Source organism: Apis cerana, linkage group LG13 (genome assembly GCF_029169275.1).
Source record: "Apis cerana isolate GH-2021 linkage group LG13, AcerK_1.0, whole genome shotgun sequence".
Classification (NCBI taxonomy): domain Eukaryota; kingdom Metazoa; phylum Arthropoda; class Insecta; order Hymenoptera; family Apidae; genus Apis; species Apis cerana.
In genome coordinates, this window is record NC_083864.1 from 6,484,113 (window position 1) to 6,503,662 (window position 19,550).

General features: G+C 33.4%; 7 protein-coding genes across 23 annotated transcripts; 1 reads left to right on the forward strand and 6 right to left on the reverse strand.

The window, feature by feature from the left end:
* The first annotated feature begins 195 nt into the window (after positions 1-195).
* LOC107996203 (LIM domain-containing protein jub) lies at positions 196-6,909 on the forward strand. Its single transcript, XM_017054154.2, has 6 exons — positions 196-2,109; positions 3,020-3,110; positions 4,734-4,903; positions 4,973-5,035; positions 5,102-5,284; positions 5,364-6,909. The coding sequence occupies exons 1-6, from the start codon at positions 196-198 to the stop codon at positions 5,583-5,585; spliced, it is 2,643 nt and encodes an 880-aa protein (XP_016909643.2). The 3' UTR covers positions 5,586-6,909.
* On the reverse strand, positions 933-8,700 carry LOC107996206 (protein FAM210A). 16 transcript variants are annotated; one of them, XR_009832405.1, is made up of 11 exons: positions 8,486-8,639; positions 8,222-8,412; positions 7,859-8,147; positions 7,641-7,786; positions 7,488-7,567; positions 7,348-7,366; positions 3,245-7,184; positions 2,096-2,117; positions 1,418-2,017; positions 1,217-1,333; positions 933-1,108 (listed from the first exon to the last, which is right to left on the reverse strand). XR_009832405.1 is itself a non-coding variant. In XM_017054159.3 (7 exons), exons 2-7 carry the CDS (start codon positions 8,358-8,360, stop codon positions 7,172-7,174), a joined length of 690 nt encoding a protein of 229 aa, XP_016909648.1. In that variant the 5' UTR covers positions 8,361-8,412; positions 8,486-8,638; the 3' UTR covers positions 6,961-7,171. The 16 variants fall into 16 exon arrangements, 3 of the variants coding, with proteins under 3 accessions (XP_016909648.1, XP_016909646.1, XP_016909647.1); XR_009832404.1 differs by having other exon boundaries at positions 1,189-1,333; XR_009832406.1 differs by having other exon boundaries at positions 1,189-1,333; positions 1,418-1,645; positions 1,756-2,117.
* A 27-nt stretch (positions 8,701-8,727) lies between these two features.
* Positions 8,728-12,978, reverse strand: LOC107996204 (angiotensin-converting enzyme-like). Its single transcript, XM_017054155.3, has 13 exons — positions 12,023-12,978; positions 11,554-11,691; positions 11,299-11,457; positions 11,137-11,236; positions 10,913-11,056; positions 10,523-10,826; positions 10,269-10,421; positions 10,084-10,208; positions 9,832-10,007; positions 9,591-9,751; positions 9,399-9,521; positions 9,138-9,322; positions 8,728-9,059 (listed from the first exon to the last, which is right to left on the reverse strand). The coding sequence occupies exons 1-13, from the start codon at positions 12,110-12,112 to the stop codon at positions 8,962-8,964; spliced, it is 1,956 nt and encodes a 651-aa protein (XP_016909644.1). The 5' UTR covers positions 12,113-12,978; the 3' UTR covers positions 8,728-8,961.
* Positions 12,979-13,438: 460 nt separating this feature from the next.
* LOC133667173 (coiled-coil domain-containing protein 113) lies at positions 13,439-14,093 on the reverse strand. The gene is made up of 3 exons (XM_062083944.1): positions 13,952-14,093; positions 13,693-13,892; positions 13,439-13,602 (listed from the first exon to the last, which is right to left on the reverse strand). The coding sequence occupies exons 1-3, from the start codon at positions 14,055-14,057 to the stop codon at positions 13,456-13,458; spliced, it is 453 nt and encodes a 150-aa protein (XP_061939928.1). The 5' UTR covers positions 14,058-14,093; the 3' UTR covers positions 13,439-13,455.
* Positions 14,094-14,258: 165 nt separating this feature from the next.
* On the reverse strand, positions 14,259-15,197 carry LOC107996179 (uncharacterized). 2 transcript variants are annotated; one of them, XM_017054102.3, is made up of 3 exons: positions 15,070-15,197; positions 14,881-15,003; positions 14,259-14,782 (listed from the first exon to the last, which is right to left on the reverse strand). In XM_017054102.3, the coding sequence occupies exons 1-3, from the start codon at positions 15,152-15,154 to the stop codon at positions 14,259-14,261; spliced, it is 732 nt and encodes a 243-aa protein (XP_016909591.3). In that variant the 5' UTR covers positions 15,155-15,197. The 2 variants fall into 2 exon arrangements, with proteins under 2 accessions (XP_016909591.3, XP_016909592.3); XM_017054103.3 differs by having other exon boundaries at positions 14,881-14,980; positions 15,070-15,195.
* Positions 15,198-15,256: 59 nt separating this feature from the next.
* Positions 15,257-16,890, reverse strand: LOC107996177 (fas apoptotic inhibitory molecule 1). The gene is made up of 5 exons (XM_017054099.3): positions 16,803-16,890; positions 15,989-16,218; positions 15,790-15,915; positions 15,669-15,718; positions 15,257-15,607 (listed from the first exon to the last, which is right to left on the reverse strand). Exons 1-5 carry the CDS (start codon positions 16,820-16,822, stop codon positions 15,437-15,439), a joined length of 597 nt encoding a protein of 198 aa, XP_016909588.1. The 5' UTR covers positions 16,823-16,890; the 3' UTR covers positions 15,257-15,436.
* A 138-nt stretch (positions 16,891-17,028) lies between these two features.
* On the reverse strand, positions 17,029-19,461 carry LOC107996176 (fumarylacetoacetase). The gene is made up of 8 exons (XM_017054098.3): positions 19,261-19,461; positions 18,550-18,779; positions 18,341-18,481; positions 18,016-18,269; positions 17,736-17,942; positions 17,501-17,646; positions 17,301-17,418; positions 17,029-17,224 (listed from the first exon to the last, which is right to left on the reverse strand). Exons 1-8 carry the CDS (start codon positions 19,342-19,344, stop codon positions 17,148-17,150), a joined length of 1,257 nt encoding a protein of 418 aa, XP_016909587.2. The 5' UTR covers positions 19,345-19,461; the 3' UTR covers positions 17,029-17,147.
* Between the last annotated feature and the right edge of the window lie 89 nt (positions 19,462-19,550).

Sequence of the window (19,550 nt, forward strand, 5' to 3'; positions counted from 1 at the left end):
CGAAGAAACAAGTCGAAGAAAATCGATTTGACATGACGACCACCGAGCTGATTCAGCTTGTTGAACGATGTCGAATTTCTTTGTAATGATTTTTTTGAAGTCTTATTTTTAAACAATATTGATATATAATTTTCGCACAATAATCAAGAAATCTTTTTCTCTTATCATCGATCGCCTTACTGTGAATCACTGCCAATGTGTAACTCGGCCGACGATTCTTACGTACAAAAGCTAGGTTATCTGCAACTCGGGGATGAACCCATTGACGCCGGCGGTGCATCGGGTACCGGTAGGGTCACGGGATCACGACCTGAGGCCCAGGTACCCGTGTCAAGAAATACCATAACAAGAACGGATACCAGAGTGTCTGGTAGACCAGTTGGTGCTATTGAAAGTTTCATTGAAAGTAATACTGATACTTGTAGACAATCAACAACTGATTACAAATTATATGAACGTGAAAATATAATAGCTGCATCAAGATTTGCCACACCAAAACCTGTGGAACAAATCAGTGCTCAGCAACAAAATCAAAACCGTATCAGTCATCAACAAGCACCGGTATATGAAAATATTGACTACTATCCGCAACAAAATCAACCTCATCCTCCTTATTATCATCCAGTGGAATCTAGAAAAAGTCCTAAAAGTAGTCCAAGAGGTTCATTAGCAAGTGAATCTTATGAACCCACTTTTAGAAAAGCACAACCACAAGTGCCTACTGGAAATCGTTACCAATCTGCATCTCCAGCAAAAGAATTACCTCCATATGAGGCACCTCCTGTATATGAAAATATTCAAGAAGTACATTTCCCAGATAATACACAAAATAAACCTGGTCCACAAGTTCCACCAAATTATTATCATCCAGCTACAATTAATGGTGGTGATTATGTTGTCATGACTGGTAAAGTAGGTCAAACGCAAAATCAGAGAGGTATAACACAAAGTTTATCATATACACAACAAAGAGGAAGTAATATACGTGGTCAAAGTTATGATGGTTCAAGTTTACAACGATGTGTTGACTCCTCTACATCAAGGTACTTACAAGGATCTTCTTCATCTTTGGATCATCAGGCTGGTAGAAGTGCTTATGTTCCACCATCTGAATTACAAACACCAACCAGAAATTTTAATTATAATTCTGAACAACAACAACATTCTCCCAGATCAGGACTTCCTTACCACAGTGAGTCTCCACCAATCCGCTTACCTCCAGAACCTCATCATTATCGTGGTACTCTGGATAGTTCAATAAGTGGACAGCATGGATTTAGAGCTTCAAATCATATAGAGAGCGTACAACAACCACAATATCGTCAGGATAGTCCTCAAAATTATAAACCATACATAGAATCAAATACAAGAAGTACAAATGCAAATATTACAGGAGAAACTCAAGCTAGAAACTCACCTGTTTACGGTGTGAGGCAAGCAGAGCAATCTGCTTGCCGTAATTCTCCTTGTTATTCTCCAAATAGAGTGTTGCCACCAAATGAAAGAAATTATCATCATCAAGAACCTAGAGCAGATTTTCCTGCCAGAAATTCTCCAATTTATTCTTCTAATAGATCAACAGAGCATTTAAGATTAAGTAATTTACAAAATGACAGAAATTTTGTTCAGGAAGTACCTGATCCTTCTGAAACATCAAAACCATCTCCTATGTATTCACCTAGCCGTAATGATAATTCCAGAATTGTAACTAATAACAATAATATAAGAGGTTCTCCAAAATCAAGTCCAACTCACAATCAAATATCATCTGATACAGTCGCACAAAACGTGATTAATTCACCAAGACATGTATCACCATCTTCCACGAATAATATCGGAAGTCCTCTACGTGGTCAAATACAAACACCAGTGACTACTGGTACACCTACCACTACAGAATCTGATCCAAATATTCATGGACCTAGAATTACCAGTCTCCCTCCAGGAGTGACCAGTGGTGTGGCCGGTCCTGTCTTTTTAAACGCTGGCGTACCTGTGCTACAAAGGCCATCCGAACCTGAACCAGAGGAAAGAAAGTCAGTCAGTCCACCAATGAAACCATCTGGCAAGGGATTACTACCCTACAATGTCATACCACCGAGACCTTCCGTAAGGAACTATAACATAAAAAAATTAATATATGAAACTTGTCTCCAATTTCTCCAATTAATATAATAATTTTTTAATAAATGTATTTTCTACTTTTTTTCTTTGTAAAATCAGTCCACAATGTATCGCTACAATCATATTAATTGGGTTACGAGAACGCATCATTGCTTTCGATTTGTGTTGGCCGATTGCCAAGCATACTGATCTATTTGCATACTGATTTAATATAAAAGCTATAACAACTAACATTTTATTTATACAATGTATTCCGATGATTTTCTAGAAATTATTGTTGGAGAAAAAATAAAAAAATTGTATATTTTTTTGTCATTCTCATCCCGTTCAAGTTATAAACAAGTTATAAAAAATTTTGCGTTTCTTTTCATACTTAAACGATGATGTCACGAATGTCAATCGTTATCGCCAATATTTTACGTAATGACTGACCTATGTGACGATAAGATTAGCCGTCTGCCTAGATGGATATACTGTTTCAAACAATTCGAAAAATATTTTCTTTCATGATTTGTTAAAGAAAAAAAAAAAAAAAAAAAAAAAAAAAATTGGCATGAATTTCGAGGACTTTTGGCATCGTTGGAAAAGAAATGCGATATTTTACGATTCGTGACGAGTCCTTTCTTCGAACTCGCGCTGAATCACACATTGTAAATTGTCAGCTCCTGACAAACGCTGTATAGTTACCGTGCAATATTTTATTCATAGACTGTGTACGCATTCCCGCGATGCATGTAATATACCCTATGTATCGACTTTTCTCTTTTTTCCTCTTGAAACGTTGTTTGTAACAGTATGCAAATTTATGTGTCCCTATGACGAAATCCTATCTCGATCTATGGCACCATTTGTCACCCGACCGATCACAACGCGGGATGTGATTTATTTCTTGCAGGGGCCCACCGAAGCGGAGAGAAAAATAGAAGAGTTGACGAGACAACTCGAGGAGGAGATGGAAAAGCAAGAAGAAGAAGGGGAATACTTTGGTAAGAATCGAACAATACCAAAACAATCGTCGAACGTTCACAAAGATATTCCACCGATATCTTTAAATCTGTTGTTGGATCCAAACTTTCTCGTTGCATCATCTTTATTAGGAACAATATTCATTTATTCTTACCGATTATCGTGATCCGTTTTTCCAGCAATATTGATGTAATATGTTTAAACAGATCAAAAATGCGATAATTTCGCATAATTCCATCATTAGGGGACTTAATTTCCGACACGTTCCGATCCATAATTTGCAGCCGATTCCGAGAAGGAATAAAAAACTAGCAGGGGTACCGTGCCAATTCCCACGGCGCAAGTTCCCTCCTTGGTTAGACCGGTTTCGGAAAATGGAGTCAAGTTTCAGTGTGTCGCGAAACTTTTTAACAACGACGTTTCGTTGACATTCACTCTCTGCCCATTCGTTTCCACCTACGTGTCTTAGCACCTACATGAAGCACCGCAAGTGTGCGCGTTACATGCGTATGTTAAGATACACGCATACATATATCATTTCTCCCTTGTATTATACGTGAGTATCGATGCAACGTAAGGTGATGTTCACATTGGGCATTTTGCTCGAAGTCTATTCTCTTTTGAAATCAATTATTCGATATTTCAATGAAAAATATTGCACGAATATAAAGATAGAACCTTCAAATAATAACGGTGCAGAAATATCAATGATTTATCCTCCACATCATAATCGACGAAGAGATTTATAACATTACTTATTTAAAATTTCTAAAATATTTTGTCACACGTTAAAAATAAAGTTTCACGTTTTCTTATTTTAATAATTTCGAAAAATTATACAATCGTGAAACACTTATCAATGTAGATAAGCATGCATTCGATGCAAATTACTTTCGTCCATGCCTATATTCGGTTTCCTAACATTTTTTTTTAAAACCAGTATTTTCAGAATTATTCATACACGATAGTGGTCTAGATTTTATTTGAACGTAGCTTAAACACGAGGCAAAGAGGAACTGAAAGATCCGCGCGAGTGGATAGGAACTTCAGTTGAGCGAGCCAATGTTGAGTCGAGAGGTAGCCTGGCGTTTAGGTTGAGCTTAGTTTGTACTCCTCTTCGTTTTTGTGTACGAGTTACTATTCTTCGTGTAACGTCCTATACACGGCAAACAACCGTGGCCAGGTCGCGCTCGCCGCGGTAAAGTAATCTTGTTATAGATAGACTAGTCCGACTCGTTGGCGGATTCTAGTTCGAGCGAGACTGGCCTAGTGAAACCGAACTATTGAATCGAAACTGCAAGTGTCACGAACGGTGAATGAGGGATAAAGGATTTCTGTGGTGGGAATGGCAGGGCCGGTATTACCCATTGATAGTTGTAAGTGCGTTTCTTCCAGCTAGTTCCTCTATATCGTGCCATTAGCCTATGTTTCTGACAGTTATCGACCCTGAAGAGCGGATCTCATTGTCGAGTATCGATGGGGGTATTTTTAAACGCTGCCAATGCGACCGAACTATAGAGTTATGGTTGACAAGGCACTCGCACAATTCCAAAAATAGTTCAGGGGTTTATTGCCATGAAGAAAATATTGTCATATGGTTTTGACGCGATATCTGTAAAGTATACGTTGATATTTTCTGTCAGGTATTTGTCATACATGCGGTGAAAAAGTTACTGGAGCTGGCCAAGCCTGCCAAGCCATGGGGAACCTTTATCACACAAATTGCTTTATATGCTGTTCGTGTGGAAGAGCGTTACGTGGCAAAGCATTTTATAATGTTCACGGAAGGGTATACTGTGAGGAAGATTATCTGGTACGTAAGACACTAATTGCGATGGACGCGTGATACGATGACGTAGCTCATAGAACGTTTTGTCTGTAGTATTCTGGCTTCCAACAAACCGCCGAGAAATGCGCAATCTGCGGTCACCTCATCATGGAAATGGTAATTAAGTCGACGATATTAAGATGACTTATGTTGGTAATTAACCGAGTATTCCCTTGTCCATAGATATTACAAGCAATGGGGAAGTCCTATCATCCAGGATGCTTTAGATGTTGCGTTTGCAACGAATGTCTTGACGGTGTTCCCTTCACCGTGGATGTTGATAATAAAATCTATTGCGTAAACGATTACCACAGAATGTTCGCACCAAAATGTGCTTCCTGTGGTAAAGGAATCACTCCAGTCGAAGTAAGTAATTTCATTTTTGTGATATAATTTCTTCTATAAATAGACGCGATTTTGAATAATGAGAGATCTTGCTTTTCAGGGCACAGAGGAAACCGTAAGAGTCGTTTCCATGGACAAAGATTTCCACGTAGATTGTTACGTTTGTGAAGATTGTGGCATGCAATTGACCGATGAACCGGACAAACGATGCTACCCACTCGATGGTAGACTTATGTGTCGTGCGTGCCACATCCAACGCATATCCCACACGCAACCCAGGGCACCACAGCCAGTATCAGCTAGCTATCAATTTATGGGATAAGTTAAGTTAACAAATTTTAAATTGAATGTTTAAAATTGAACTGCGCTCGCGTATCGATCATCCAATGATGAATATCATAAGAACTGATTAAACAAACCGACCTAATTAATAATATAAAACTTACGTATGTCTATCAAAGTATCAAAAGTTTACAAAGTAGAAATTCGTAGAAAACACAGATGTTAATATTTATGCAATATGATTAATCTATATCTATGAAAATAATATAGCTTTATTGTTCCTCTATAACGTGAGACGTTGACATAACCTAGCAAGACTGGATACAGAATTGAAATATTTAAGGCGCGTAGATACTTACAGAAATTGTCTGCAGATCTATATCGAGTCTGCAGTCTATATCGAGAATATATATCTGAAAACAATAGAAAGAGTCTTGTTGGATATATATATATATATAGATACAATAATTAATATAGTATGTATAAGAACGATGCATGTATATTGACTGCAGACGATATCTATAAGCTTAAAACGCCTTTATACATACACTGCCTCTTGGGATCATTTAGATTTTATAGTCAGGTCGATGTTTGATCTTTTTTAACAATATACGTATATATCCTTGCGATCTACAAGAAACAATTTTCCATTGACAGCTATTAATATAAGTTAACGGTATATTTAATATATGTGCTCTTATTTATTTTGTTTAAGGTACTGCGACAATGCAGTAATCTCGTTAGGATGAACGAGTTGCGCAGGCAACTGTGATATATTAGCATAATAATTACATCGTCGTTAAGCAATGATTCCTTATTTTAGTTCGTGTATATAGTATGTGCACAATTTTATCAGATCGTGTCCGTTTTTTCCTTTTTTTACAATTAAGAATTTGGATTCGCCTCGGTATGATGGTCTACAATAAATATACCGTATTATTACCATATTCGATGTATCGCGTTTGTTAACAGTATTTATTACGACAATACATCATATATCAATTACTATTTACAATTATTATCAAAAATTTCATTTAATACTCTTTGACGTTTATGATTATTACTCAGGAATTTTAATAATACAATCATAATGTTATTGTTGGAAATTTATATAAATCTTAATATTTGAATTTAGGAATATTCGATATATTAAAGATGAATAGAATTTTAAGATGCTACAACGCACAAAATGTGCTGCCAAAAAAAAGCTTCTCTATATCTGATTAATAAATACTTCTGCGTGTAGATAACATAGGCTGATGATAAGTTGCGTGTATTGTAGATGAAAAGTACAATGTTATTTAAATGTATGCACGGTATGTAAAGTAAAAAAACATCCGTTCAATAAAGAAAGATATATCTGACCAGCCTTAGTTCATTTTTAAGATTTAAAGGTAAAGGAGTTATACATTATCTTTTGTATAATATTACATACAAGATTTTTCTTTTATCGTAACATCATAACGTTTACACATTTACAAGAATTAATATACATCCACCCGATCATCCAGGTTTTCGGATTTATATATTTTTATCCATTGATTAAACAGCTTCGTCTTATCTATTCGTTATGTTTTCGGAGGTTCCGTACTTCGTTCTATCGTTTTGAATCCTGTTTTTGTTGTTTTACTTGATTCTGCTGTCTACAACATAGGGTACATGTTACATACGAAGAAATATAAAATTAGATACCCTAAATATAAAAATAGCGTAAAATTTAAGACAGGCAGAAAAATAATAATAGAGATAAATAAAAATAAAAATAAATTCTAATTTCTGATAATAAAAAAAAGTAAACCTACACACAATTTCATATGCAGACTACATCAAGAAGGCATGTAAGAAATAATTTATATATATCAGTTTTAATTGGAAATAGTAAATTGGGTTTTAAATCTTAGATTAAATAAAAAAAAATTTAAATATAATTATATTTGCATACCATATGTGATTGTTTACCAAATGACAGGGGTTTTACAATTCCCGATTTGCTAAGTTGTCTAATTGCCATTGTTGTACATCCTATATGTCATATACGAATGTATTATTATTCATTTTTCGTAATCGTAAATTTAATACATAAGTCTTTAATTACCTATAGTGATGGTATATCTAAGAGGTGTGAATATTTTATAAAGAAGATATGCTAATGCCCAATTTCCAACATCTGAGTTTTTTACCACTTCTACATATTTCTTACTAAAATGCATAAGTTCCATAACGTATGTAATATCCACACCACTGAAAAAGTAGATATAGCAAAGTAGTGTGATTGTGTAACTTACCATACAAATACCATATAACAAAGCTTACTTTTTAATTATAAAATAGAACGAGACCATCCAACCTATAGAAGTAATTATATGAACTGGTATTAAAACATGCCAGTAGTCCTTCGTCATTTGCTTCATTTTCGCAAACACTGTTACTTTTTTTGCCGGTTCTACCTTCGGAATATTCCTTTTACTAGCGTTCAAGTTATAATATCGCGCCACCAGAATGTTCTTAGTAAATTTATGCTTATATGGGATTTCATACGCTTTAATACGATTGAAAAACGGGACATAATTGCATGACAAATTTCTATAATGTAGATGCTTTTCTGAAATTGACGATATCATCTTGTCTCGTATATTTGAATCATTGTCAAAGTAATAACTTTACGCGTTAACCTACCGAAAAGTTTAAATCTCCAACGTCCTGAATTCGTATATTGTATAAAACGCGTTGTTTCTAAGAAATTTTTTGTCGTCAGTATAGGAGTAAATCCTAAAGTAGATGCAAATCTCATGCCCCGGCAAAAAATCATATCCATTTTTTAAAGACGAGTGTTGATATTTCTAACCAACAAAATCCTGTTGTTCGTGCTGCGAGACAATTATAATATTGATTCTTTCGATTCACACGTTTTACGCAGATAAATTGAACAGAACAACTTACCGGATGATTTTTATGTTCTGGCGGCGTTGACTTACGTTGTTATTAATAAAAATTACGTAAATATATTAGCAAAAAAAAACTCACATGTTTTCTATGTCGTATATTGTAAAAGACTGTTTGATGATCGGAACACAATCATCGACAGCTGAGCCATCTACCGAGCTACGCATCGATATATAGGCGACCGCCATGTTTGCTAAGATATTTTGTCAGGGAACTTCATAAACAACTGTTGGTTATTATTTTTAATAGCAATAAGATTGATTCAGAATATTTATAAATAAATTTACAATACAAAACATTATGGGAACATTTTAATATAATATATAAATATGCTGATTTTTGGCATCAATTGCTAGTACATATACATAAAATATAATTATCTTTGATTACATAAATTTTGTTTTAAAGACTTCATAAGATATTTACATAATTTTTTTTATATGTACAATGATATTTCAATCTATATTTATTTGTTAATACATTAGAACTTGCGAAATAATTAAAACCAATGGAAGAAATAATTGCGAGGTGATTTTTCGAGCGTTATTTTGGTACCAGTGAAAAAATAACGCTGAAATAAATTATAGAACAATTATAGCTATATATATATTTTATAGAATATAGTCTTTTTTATTATTTTTATATTTACCTGTATCGTCGCGATTTGTAATCCATCCGACAACCGGTTCCATTTCATTTTGTCGTTTCAACCATTGATTTAAGGGCTCGAAATATCTCAATATAGCTCCAGCATCCATTCTGTTTGTTCTTCCCCTTGTCATTTGACGTATAACATCTTTCCAAGGTTTAGATGAACCCATCGATAATACATCGCTAAAGAAATAAAAAAAAGAAATAAGATATATTTTTTTAATTTTTATCTATCGTCACGTAATAATTTATCACGCACGATAATAATCTTCCAGCTTCTCGTGATCTGTAAAAATCACAGGTGTGTAGATCACCAGTGTGGCCTGCTATTTCACATAAAGATTCGAACAATTGAAATTGCAAAACAACACCAACAAAATATCTAAAAATAAAGTCGTATCAATATTGGGATTTATTAAACTGCATTATAACTGTAATGAAAATTGAATACTTGGCGTAAAGAGCATCAGCTGGTACATGATATTTTGAACCAGGATCGAAATCTCTTTCCGATCGTGGTACTGGTGGAACAATTCCTTGGTATTGTAACCTTAATTCCCACCATTTGTTCGTCATATCCGCAACACCCTCGTTGAATACATACCATCTCCACTTTTAACATAATACAAATACAAATTTTATATATCGATTTCAATAAAGATATCGTATTTGTAAATAAAATATTGCGAAACCTCATCGACTATGTAAGCAAATGGCATATAGGCAATTTTACGAAGCGCCATTAGCATTAAGAAGTTGATATCGCTTCCATAATCATCCGTAGTATTGTCATGTAATTCGAGTTTACTTAAATGTTGAGGCGTGAACACTGAGAGTTCGATTGCATCGCTGACTGCCTCGAAAAATCCTAATTTACAGTCGTGAAATTAATATTCATTCAGTCATTCAACTTTCATTACTAGATTGATGATGTTTCTCGTCACCTGGAATTGCCTCGTTCCTAAATAATAATGGTTGATCTCGATACTGCAAATAATATTGTAATCGAGCGATTTCGTGATGAGCCGATAGTAAATCTTCCATCGTGACTCTCGTACATTGCTTTATCCTGTAAAATGAAATTTCAATAAGTAAAATTGTAATATAATCAATTAGTAGTGATAAATACCTGTAATCGATTCTATTGCAAAAATCCCAAGCGCTAGGAGAACATTTTACATCTCTGTCGATAGGTTTCTCAAACAAGGAGAATCTCCAAAATTCAGGAGGCATTGGTTTCATACCGAGTGAAGTAAAAAATTCCTCTGCTATTTGGAACATCCTTCAATATTTTTCAATCTTATTTAATTTTTTCTTTTTTTTGAATATCAATTAATGATAAAATTAAATATCAATTTATTTAAATGTGTGAATAAATATTACCTTAAAGACGTGAAACTTTGAATCATCATCTCCAAAGTGACATCAAGTTTCTTACTTGCCGGAAACGGTTGCACCAGATCGTAAAGTTCTTCCCAATTTTGGGCCCACATGTTCCCAAAGATATGCGCCGGAAGTGGTCCATCCTTTCTCACTTTGTCCCCGTATCTTTCGAATAATTTTGTCCTCACATAAGTGAAGAGATTTTTGTACAAATGCATAATCGCGGACATTACATCCGCTGTGTTCTGTTGGAAATATTCTTCTTCGAAGAATTCTCTCATTTGATCACCAGCATCCTGAAATCCTAGATCGAAAGATATTCTTGAAAAGAGAAAGTTTTTAGAATAAATATTTATATGTACACGTTTAAATATAATTTTATTCTATCACCATTTAATCTAGCGGCTTGATTCGCTAACTGAACATATCTTATGTATTTGTTTTTCAATTGAGGCCCAGTGGCTTCGTGCCAAGCATGCCAATAATATAACAATTCATCATAGTTTTTCGATTTTGCCATTGCCTTATTCACATCTGAAAAAAAATGTGAATACAGTTATTTGATATTTTTATATCGATTTATCTTCTACTTTAAACTTGATGTAGAAACTAACCGTGATCCAAACTTAGATCGCAATTTGCTTCTATAGTTCTGTAAGGACACACTCGTGTTCTCGCGTATATTTCCTTCATTTCCAATATAAGATTGTGTAACTGAAAATATTAACGATTTTTTTTAATCTTTCAATTGACTATCATAATATCTTAATATTTACCTCATTAAATTTGTCATCAGTCAAAGAATTTCGTCCTTTTATAGCAATCATTTTGAGTTCCCTTTGAGCGAAGGGATCTCCTATTCGACTCCAAGCAAAACTTACAGCCTTCCTCCATGAAATTCGGTCAAATTTCAATTTCAAAGATTGTTCCTCTATCTACGATAGATAAAGAAATATAAATATATATATAAATAACGATTTTTGGAGATTAAATTTTTATTAGAATTTTGTATTTAATAGTTAATAGTTTACCATTCTTCGACGATTCTCTTCAGTGACATTCGTCGCAAAATTCCATTGCGCAGTTATTACTCTTGTACACATCGCAGAAGCTTCATTGTCATATTCTCTAAGAAACTGCAAAGCATCCCCTAAATTCACGTTCATACCCTGAATTAAATTCAAAGAAAGATGAAAGGGATTTTAATACGTTCGATCACGTTCTACTTCATGTAACCAAACAACAATGTAATAAAATTGTGCAACACTATTTGTTAAGCGTGAAAATCATTCTCTTCTGGCCTAGATAGTGCTATTATGTGATGCATGACTAATTAGAATTTTAAATACGAATTTGGCCTAATATCCTTGAGGGTATAATGAATCTTTCTCCAACCGTGTCAAGTAGGCAAGCTTTTATCAAAGTATATCATCTCCAAATACCGTTAACGATTTACGAACGACAATGAAGTAGAAAACATTGAATTAATATTATATTTACCTCTAAATATTTGTTGAAGCTTCCTTGCATCAGAGAGCAAACGATCAAGATACCGATTAATTTTCTTACGATCATCATCTTTACCATCATTCAAATAGAACCAAAAATCAATCAAATAAATAGAAAAAGTCGTGGATGGTTCTCGAAATCGTTTTTCATCCTCACGGGAAATAAAATGGAATTAGAAAGTCAGGATGTTGACTAATCGATTCTTCATGCACCACTGAGCATATTATTCTTATCATTTCACTAATGCGTCTACTTTTTATTTTTTTTATTCTTTTTTTTAAATTATATTTTAAACAAGATTGATGAAGAAGAAATATAAATTTTCTTTTTCACAATGATTAATACATAAAATCTAGTTTTCACTTCCTTTTATAACTTTTGATTTGATTTGATAATTTTTTATATCGTATACCACACATGTATAACTTCATCAAATTTGATGAAGATATCTTCAACTCCTCTTTCAAATAAGTAAAAAAGTATTATTTAAATTTTTCGAAAAAAATTTCGATAAATACTATTCACTAGTTCGATCAGCAATTGATCGAACAATCGGTACGTCGATCGTCGATTGTCGTCGCGAAACTGAATCACCAGATTCAGAAAGAGAGACATGGTCTTCCGGGACGGATATTCCACGGGCGAAAAGAGGAAGGGACAGGCATCGTCAGTGCGTGAAGCGTGACCATCCAACATACCGTGGCACACGCCAAAATCCTCCCATCTTCAACCCGATTTTAGTTTCTTAATGCGTTTACAACAATGCATGAATGCAATTTGGAATGGAAATGGGAAATGGATGGAAGTCTTCGTTTCTTTTGTAAAAAAAAAAAATCAGAGAACCGAAACAAGAATCTCTAACGAGGGATCTTTATGAAAAAGTGAATTGAATGAAATTATTGATGATCGTTTCAACAATGATGTTCAAAAATTGTGAATTCATCCCACTTTCGAGAATGATAACTTTTATTTTAATTATTTTAGTAAAATTTATTTTGATAAAATTTTTTATTGCAAAAATTTTGAAAGAAGTATTGTTATTAAAATGTTAAAAGATTTTACCATTGAGGGTAAAATATATAAAAAATTGAACTTCTGGATCAAAAAATAAAATTATTAAATCGTCGTTGCGTTTAAAAAAATTTTTTTCAAATAATTCGTTTTATGGAAAGTATATATTGTCATGGAAAGTGGACGATCGTTTCAAGCTTCCTTCGTCTTCTAAACAAGCACCGTAACTCCAATTATCCGGTGGCGTAACCAGTGACGGTACTAGACCATCGTAATTCTTTTACAGATATAATTGCATCCCTAGCTCCCAACAAAGAAACGTTTTGCGTTCGAATAGTGGAAATGATTTTAGATACTGCAATGATAGGAAAACTAGGTAAATGTTTTAAATAAATCTACTTTTTGCCTCTTTTTTATTTTTTCTTCTTCCATATTGTTTGCTTCTTATATTCTTCGAATATTATCTTTTCTATATTCCTACGTCTCTGCAATAATTTATAAGATTTCTCTAATTCCACGTATTCTTCTTGAAGTTTGATAAAGTCTAAAATATCAGGTGCCTAAAAAAAATATGATATTACCTTATATGTATTGCCACCAACCTATACGTATTTTATCGGAAGGAAAAATAAGATTATGTAAATTTTTACAGTATGATTCTCCGTGAAATTCAACAATTGCGTCAATTTTTTCTGTTGCCGCTTCACTTGGCTCGCGTAAATATCATACTCAGTATTTATCTCCTCGATCTGTTTCTGTTTCAACATGGTCTCCTCCTTTAATTCCTTCAATTTTACCGATAAATCGTTCAGTTTCTGCTTGTGTTGCGTCAATTTCAAGTGGTAATAACCTGTTACGAACAGAAAATATATACCCAATCTCCGTAACAGATCTCTCTCGATCAATCACCTGCGATCTTCTTCATATCGATCACATAAAGATTCTTCTCCTCGAGCAACTTTGCAAAATCCTGATTCTCGATCCTCAATTTCTCGAAATCGATGACGTGAAGCATCTCCCCGAGCTCTTTCCTCTGTGCAAGTTGCAGTCTGGCCCTTTTGATCTGAAGCTTTACAGTGGCCGTCTTCAATCTCAGCCTCTCCAGTATCGTGCTCGCCGATTTCAGCCATTCCTCGATGAATCTTCGCGAGATCCCACGCGTAAAAAACAAAACGTATTCACAACACGTTGCAACACGTTCCGATCACACGCGCAATCACCTGATCAGTCGTTCGGCAGGTATCTTGCCTGTCAATCGATCCACGCCTTCCGTAACCACTTCCACTTCGAAATCCTCCTTCGCCTCTTGGATCTCATTGATCCGTATTTCGATCTCGTCTATGTGAGCCTTCAAGTCCATTTTCCTCTTTCTCACATACATTTGCAAAATATCCAATTTCTTCTTCAATTCCTCTATTTCCTTCTTCGCCATTACTATACGATGAGGTATCGGGATTCTGATGCGTGAAATAACGAAATAAGAAGAGATAGAAGAAATAGATAATCGTTTAAATAAGTTCTCTAACTTTGCTCCTTCGGTCAATGTTACGACACTCGACGTTCTAAATCGCGTTATGGATGGTGATCGGGAAGACGCGCTGTGCACGGTTGGACTTAGCCTTCCCGGATCGTGTATATTGAATAAACTCTCCCGAAAGCTTACATGCGACATTGCTCTTGGTATCAAGTGCGCTGTCATTCTTCGAGTGATCTTTTCTCTCTCGAGGATAGCCTTTATGACTTGATTTTTAAAAATTTTTATCGTTTTGTGAATTTTGTGAGATGCGAGATTTAAATTTGTTAATATTTGTTTTTAAGAGGAAATAATTATTCTTTACCTTTTAGACTGTGAGGATCCTGACGTGACAAGTATCGTTCATAAATATCGTTCTCTAAAGTCAACATCCAGATTTGTTGTAACAAATTTTCTCGCATTTCCTGCAACTCGTCGATGGTCATTACTATAATCGATCGAAGATTAGGTTAAAATGAGGAACATTGATCTATGATATTTAATTGGCACGCACCATCGTAATGTACGTCTTCCTCTATGTGTCTTTGGAGCATTCGAGATCCGATGCTGATTATACTTTCTCGTATTGACAGAGACATTGTGATTAATGATTCGTTTAAAGAAATCCGGGGAAAAAATCTGGGATGAAAATAGAACTAGGGTTAGAATTTTTATTACTTATGACCTGAATAGAACTGAAATTTTCTTTCTTTGCTGTGTTCAAGATTTTAATTGCAAAGTTTGATTCACAATTAATTAAATTATTTCAATGATTTTATTGCATAGTGATTCGTTGTATATTATGTACAATGTGTAATAAATTTTTATGGTACGTGAAACAATAAAAACATAATTATCAAATAAATTCATCGTGTATCCGGTTATATTTCTTCATCTTCTTTTAGTAGAGTTTCTTTTTCGATCTCTATGTCATCGATATATAAAGAATATATTATTCCAATATCTTTTTGTCCAGAACTATAAGTTCTAATTGTTGCTGGAATATCGCCTACCGAGAATAGAATTTCTGCGCCATCATCGGTAAATTCATTCTAAAGTAAACAATTTTAATTATAATTTATTTTACTTATAAGAGAAATCATTTTTTTTTACCTCTGTTTCAACCTGTTCTCTATTAACCCAAACGTTCTGCGTTTGCTTATCTATAAAACGTATATTGTTATTTCTTTTTTACTAATAATCTTTTTTATTATCGAGAAGGAAGCATTATTACCTAGCACTATTCTGTATTCTTCATTTTTAACTTTAGCCAACCAGGTTTCCAAAATTTTTGACTGCGATCTCACAAAATGTTTGTAAGTCTTGCCATTCACCCACAATGTGTAAGAATATTTTAAACCTATGTAATTTATTTAAAGAGTGAGATCGTTTAATTGAACGATACGTGTGATTAATGTAAAATATATACTTACCAGGAATTGGATCGATTCTAATCACGAATTTGTTACCATTGAACATGAAGACTTCGTCTCCAACTAGATTGAACATCCAATCTCTGTGAAATATTTCTTTCCCATCTATTCTTACCAATCGACGACCTGTCGCTGTACCATGTTCGAATTCTATTACATGATTTCCATCGTTTAAAGGAACGTTCCATTTTGCTGTTGGTTCGTCTAACGCCTCCAAAGTATGCAAACTTCTAAAAAATTTGTTCTTTAAGTTTATTTCAAAATTATTTAAGATCATATTAAGGTCATTTAAAGTCATTTAAAGTACAAAAAAATTATATTTTTTATGTTTAAAATAAAGAATATATTCTTTTTCAAAAAGAATTTTTATTACAGTACAATGATTTACCATTATATGATTGTTCAATAAAGTTTGAATATTATTAAAAATATATGCACAGTTTTGAATTAGATTATCATAAAATTTATTGGAATTTAAAAACATAATTTAAGAACATAGTAAAGTATTATGACTGTACAATTTGAAATGTATGACTGTTCATAAAATTAGAAATTAAATTACCGAGGAAAATTAATTATGTCAAGGTAAATGGATAGTTCTAGTTTACTGATATTATTATAGTGCTATATCATTGACATTATTGATCTGATTTCTGACCTCTTTTAATATAAATTACGTAATATGTCAACTGTATGATAGATATTATATTTTTTTAAGTAAAAAAAAAGTGCGAAAAACAATTTTTGTGCATTATTTTATTTATCTACGAATAAAAATTGTTAAATAAACGAAATCTCATCGGATTTTACTCACTTTAACAGCATACCAGCCATGTTTCGTTGATACTTACGTTCAACCTGCACCTGTACTGCTGTCTTTATTGATCGAATTCACTATTTTTACGGATCGATATTCCAGTTATTTTATATCACAGTATGTTCCATCGCAACGTTGTTAACATAATTTTCATTCAATCGAATTTTATTTCCATCATACATTCCAACAATAATATTATATATATATTAATATACTATATATATAATTTTTTATTCACTATCTATTTTATTCATAAATGTATACAATATACAAAAGTGAAAATGATAAGTAGTTTTTAAATTAACTTCCAAAGTATAGGAAATTTAATATATTAAAAAAAAATCATTTCGTAAGAGCAGGTAACAATTTCCCCGAACACGATCCAAATCCAATTCTGTACCCACCATCGACACAATAACCTGTAAAACAATGCTCGATTGTCAATAATCTGGCTATATACATGTTAAATTATTCAAACGAAAGTAGCGAGCATACCGCGAATAATCACTTCGTCATCATCTTGCAGGAACTTCCGGCTGGTCCCATCTTTTAACAGTATGGGACGAGTGCCTTTCCAACTGAGCTCAAGCATGGAGCCAAAAGAATCAGCAGCCTGAAACGTAACAGGATTTTTTACCATCTGGACATCGACGATTTAATTGAAAAGGTAATGGGTAAAAATTTTAGAGACACACCTCGCCACTTATCGTACCGGAAGCCATTAAATCACCTGGATTGATATTGCATCCGGTTACGGTGTGGTGAGCTAATTGTTGTTGGGGTGTCCAGTATTGGAATTTATAGTTACTGCGACAGACGGTTGTAACGGTACCGTTTGGAGCTAGAAAAAAATAATAAAAAAGTATGACACAATTTCTTCTTTTTCTTGTTTTTCTAAATAACAATTTTTTTTTTTTACGAAACGCTTACATTTAATGTCAACTTCTAATTTAATATCAAAGTTACAAGATTCATTGTGTTGTAAATAGGGGAATGGGGTTGGATTTTGATGCACATTGGGTACTTTAAAAGGCTCTAGAGCTTCCATAGTGACTATCCATGGAGAAATGGTAGTTCCAAAATTTTTTGCACCGAAGGGTCCCAATGGAATATATTCCCATTTTTGAATGTCTCTTGCTGTAATTTTTTTTTTTTTCAATTGACCATGTACTTTTATTTTGTTATTTATTAATAATTGCGTCAAATTTACCACTCCAGTCGTTCATAGTAACCATTCCAAAAATATGATCGTAAGCTTTAGACGCTGGAACAGCATCACCTAAATTTGTAGGTGGTCCTCCGACAAAGATAGCTACTTCCAATTCAAAGTCTACTAATCTTGAAGGGCCAAAAACTGGATCTGCATCCTCTATCGGAACTGTTTGACCTAGAGGTCTTCTTATCGGTGTCCCAGAAACGACGACTGAACTCGCTCTTCCATGATAAGCAACTGGTAAATGTTTCCTATGGATGTGTAATCAATTAATCATAATTATTATTATGATTAATTGATTAATTTAAAGCTAATTAATTACCAATTTGGCATCAGAGCATTTTCTTTTCCACGGAACATGATGCCCACATTTGTGGCGTGATAAATCGAGGAATAAAAATCTGTGTAATCACCAATTTTTGCTGGTAGATGCATTATTGCTTCATTTTGTTTTACAAAGGCACTGAAAAAATAATCGTATAAAATATACGTTTTTGTTATTTTTCATTTTTATTGCAATTCTTATTTTACTTTGAACGAATATTGGGTTCTTGCAAGGTTGGATTACTGATTGATAACAAGTCTTGAAGTTTATTTCTGGCTTCTATCCAAGCGGATCTTCCCAAGGCCATAAAATCGTTGAGATAATCATGACGAAATACATCTTGCTTGTTTTTTAATAATGGTCCATCAAAAAGATGCGCAATAGCAGATAGATCTAAAATTTCCTCGCCTATTGCTACTCCTATTCTTTTTTGTGGCTGAAAAGGTTTGAAATTTATCTTAATACAGTATGTTACCAACATTCGATAATGTGGTTTGACAGTAGGTATTATTGATAAATTCAATTTAAAAAAATTCAAATTAAAAAAATTATCGATGATAGTTTATTTATCAAACATTCCAAATGATTTTTTTAACATTTCAAACGATTAATTTTGTTTGAAATTGATTAGAATATTCGCGTCTTTATAGTCTATTTTTACTATTCCAATCGCTAGATGGCGCTTTACTGCACTAATAATAAGCCAAAAATATTTTAGCTACGCCGCTAAAAAAATTATTTTTAAAATTTATCGCGTAATATATTAGTTATTTTTCATCATCGTTACTATATCAAATGAATATATGTCATGAATTATAATTATATCACAATGAAAAATATTTTTTTAAAATTTACATAACCTATAACTTTCCACGAATAACGTTACAATTCGATATACATTATTTTATATTACTTACATTATTTTTTGTAGAAAAGACACCATAAGGAAGATTTTCAATTGGAAAATCACAATCTGAGGAATATTCCACAAAAGACTTCATAATCACGGTTATTTCACGCAACTGAGTTAAATCAACTGTTTTAAAACTTTCATATACGTATATATGATAATGGTAGAGGCTTGTCAAGGTCGACTAGCCACTATGAGATAATTTATTCATCTGTTATGAACGAGCCTCTGGTCTAACTGGTTCCTAATTTTTTCCATCTTTTAATATCGAAACTTTTAATATCGACGAATTAATAT

Bases quoted from the DNA above. Each gene is read 5' to 3' on its own strand.
- LOC107996203 (XM_017054154.2), top strand. From the start codon at position 196: ATGTGTAACTCGGCCGACGATTCTTACGTACAAAAGCTAGGTTATCTG. The intron at 2,110-3,019 runs GTAAGGAACTAT...TATTTCTTGCAG, and splicing joins TCATACCACCGAGACCTTCC to GGGCCCACCGAAGCGGAGAG. The intron at 5,285-5,363 runs GTAAGTAATTTC...CTTGCTTTTCAG, and splicing joins AAGGAATCACTCCAGTCGAA to GGCACAGAGGAAACCGTAAG.
- LOC107996206 (XM_017054157.3), bottom strand. From the start codon at position 8,360: ATGGATATGATTTTTTGCCGGGGCATGAGATTTGCATCTACTTTAGGA. The intron at 8,148-8,221 runs GTAGGTTAACGC...CGTCAATTTCAG, and splicing joins TTGGAGATTTAAACTTTTCG to AAAAGCATCTACATTATAGA. The intron at 7,568-7,640 runs GTAATTAAAGAC...TATGACATATAG, and splicing joins TAGATATACCATCACTATAG to GATGTACAACAATGGCAATT.
- LOC107996204 (XM_017054155.3), bottom strand. From the start codon at position 12,112: ATGATGGTAAAGATGATGATCGTAAGAAAATTAATCGGTATCTTGATC. The intron at 10,827-10,912 runs GTGATAGAATAA...CTTTCGATCTAG, and splicing joins TCAAGCCGCTAGATTAAATG to GATTTCAGGATGCTGGTGAT. The intron at 9,522-9,590 runs GTATTCAATTTT...CTTTATTTTTAG, and splicing joins GCTGATGCTCTTTACGCCAA to ATATTTTGTTGGTGTTGTTT.
- LOC133667173 (XM_062083944.1), bottom strand. From the start codon at position 14,057: ATGCTTCACGTCATCGATTTCGAGAAATTGAGGATCGAGAATCAGGAT. The intron at 13,893-13,951 runs GTGATTGATCGA...TGTTCGTAACAG, and splicing joins CGATATGAAGAAGATCGCAG to GTTATTACCACTTGAAATTG. The intron at 13,603-13,692 runs GTAAAAATTTAC...TATTTTTTTTAG, and splicing joins ATTTCACGGAGAATCATACT to GCACCTGATATTTTAGACTT.
- LOC107996179 (XM_017054102.3), bottom strand. From the start codon at position 15,154: ATGTCTCTGTCAATACGAGAAAGTATAATCAGCATCGGATCTCGAATG. The intron at 15,004-15,069 runs GTGCGTGCCAAT...GATCGATTATAG, and splicing joins GGAAGACGTACATTACGATG to TAATGACCATCGACGAGTTG. The intron at 14,783-14,880 runs GTAAAGAATAAT...TTAAAAATCAAG, and splicing joins GGATCCTCACAGTCTAAAAG to TCATAAAGGCTATCCTCGAG.
- LOC107996177 (XM_017054099.3), bottom strand. From the start codon at position 16,822: ATGGCTGGTATGCTGTTAAA. The intron at 15,916-15,988 runs GTAAGTATATAT...TAAATTACATAG, and splicing joins TAGAATCGATCCAATTCCTG to GTTTAAAATATTCTTACACA. The intron at 15,608-15,668 runs GTAAAAAAAAAT...TGTTTACTTTAG, and splicing joins GAGAACAGGTTGAAACAGAG to AATGAATTTACCGATGATGG.
- LOC107996176 (XM_017054098.3), bottom strand. From the start codon at position 19,344: ATGAAGTCTTTTGTGGAATATTCCTCAGATTGTGATTTTCCAATTGAA. The intron at 18,482-18,549 runs GTAAAATAAGAA...TTATTTTTTCAG, and splicing joins GAACCCAATATTCGTTCAAA to TGCCTTTGTAAAACAAAATG. The intron at 17,419-17,500 runs GTGTGTCTCTAA...GTTACGTTTCAG, and splicing joins CCGGTACGATAAGTGGCGAG to GCTGCTGATTCTTTTGGCTC.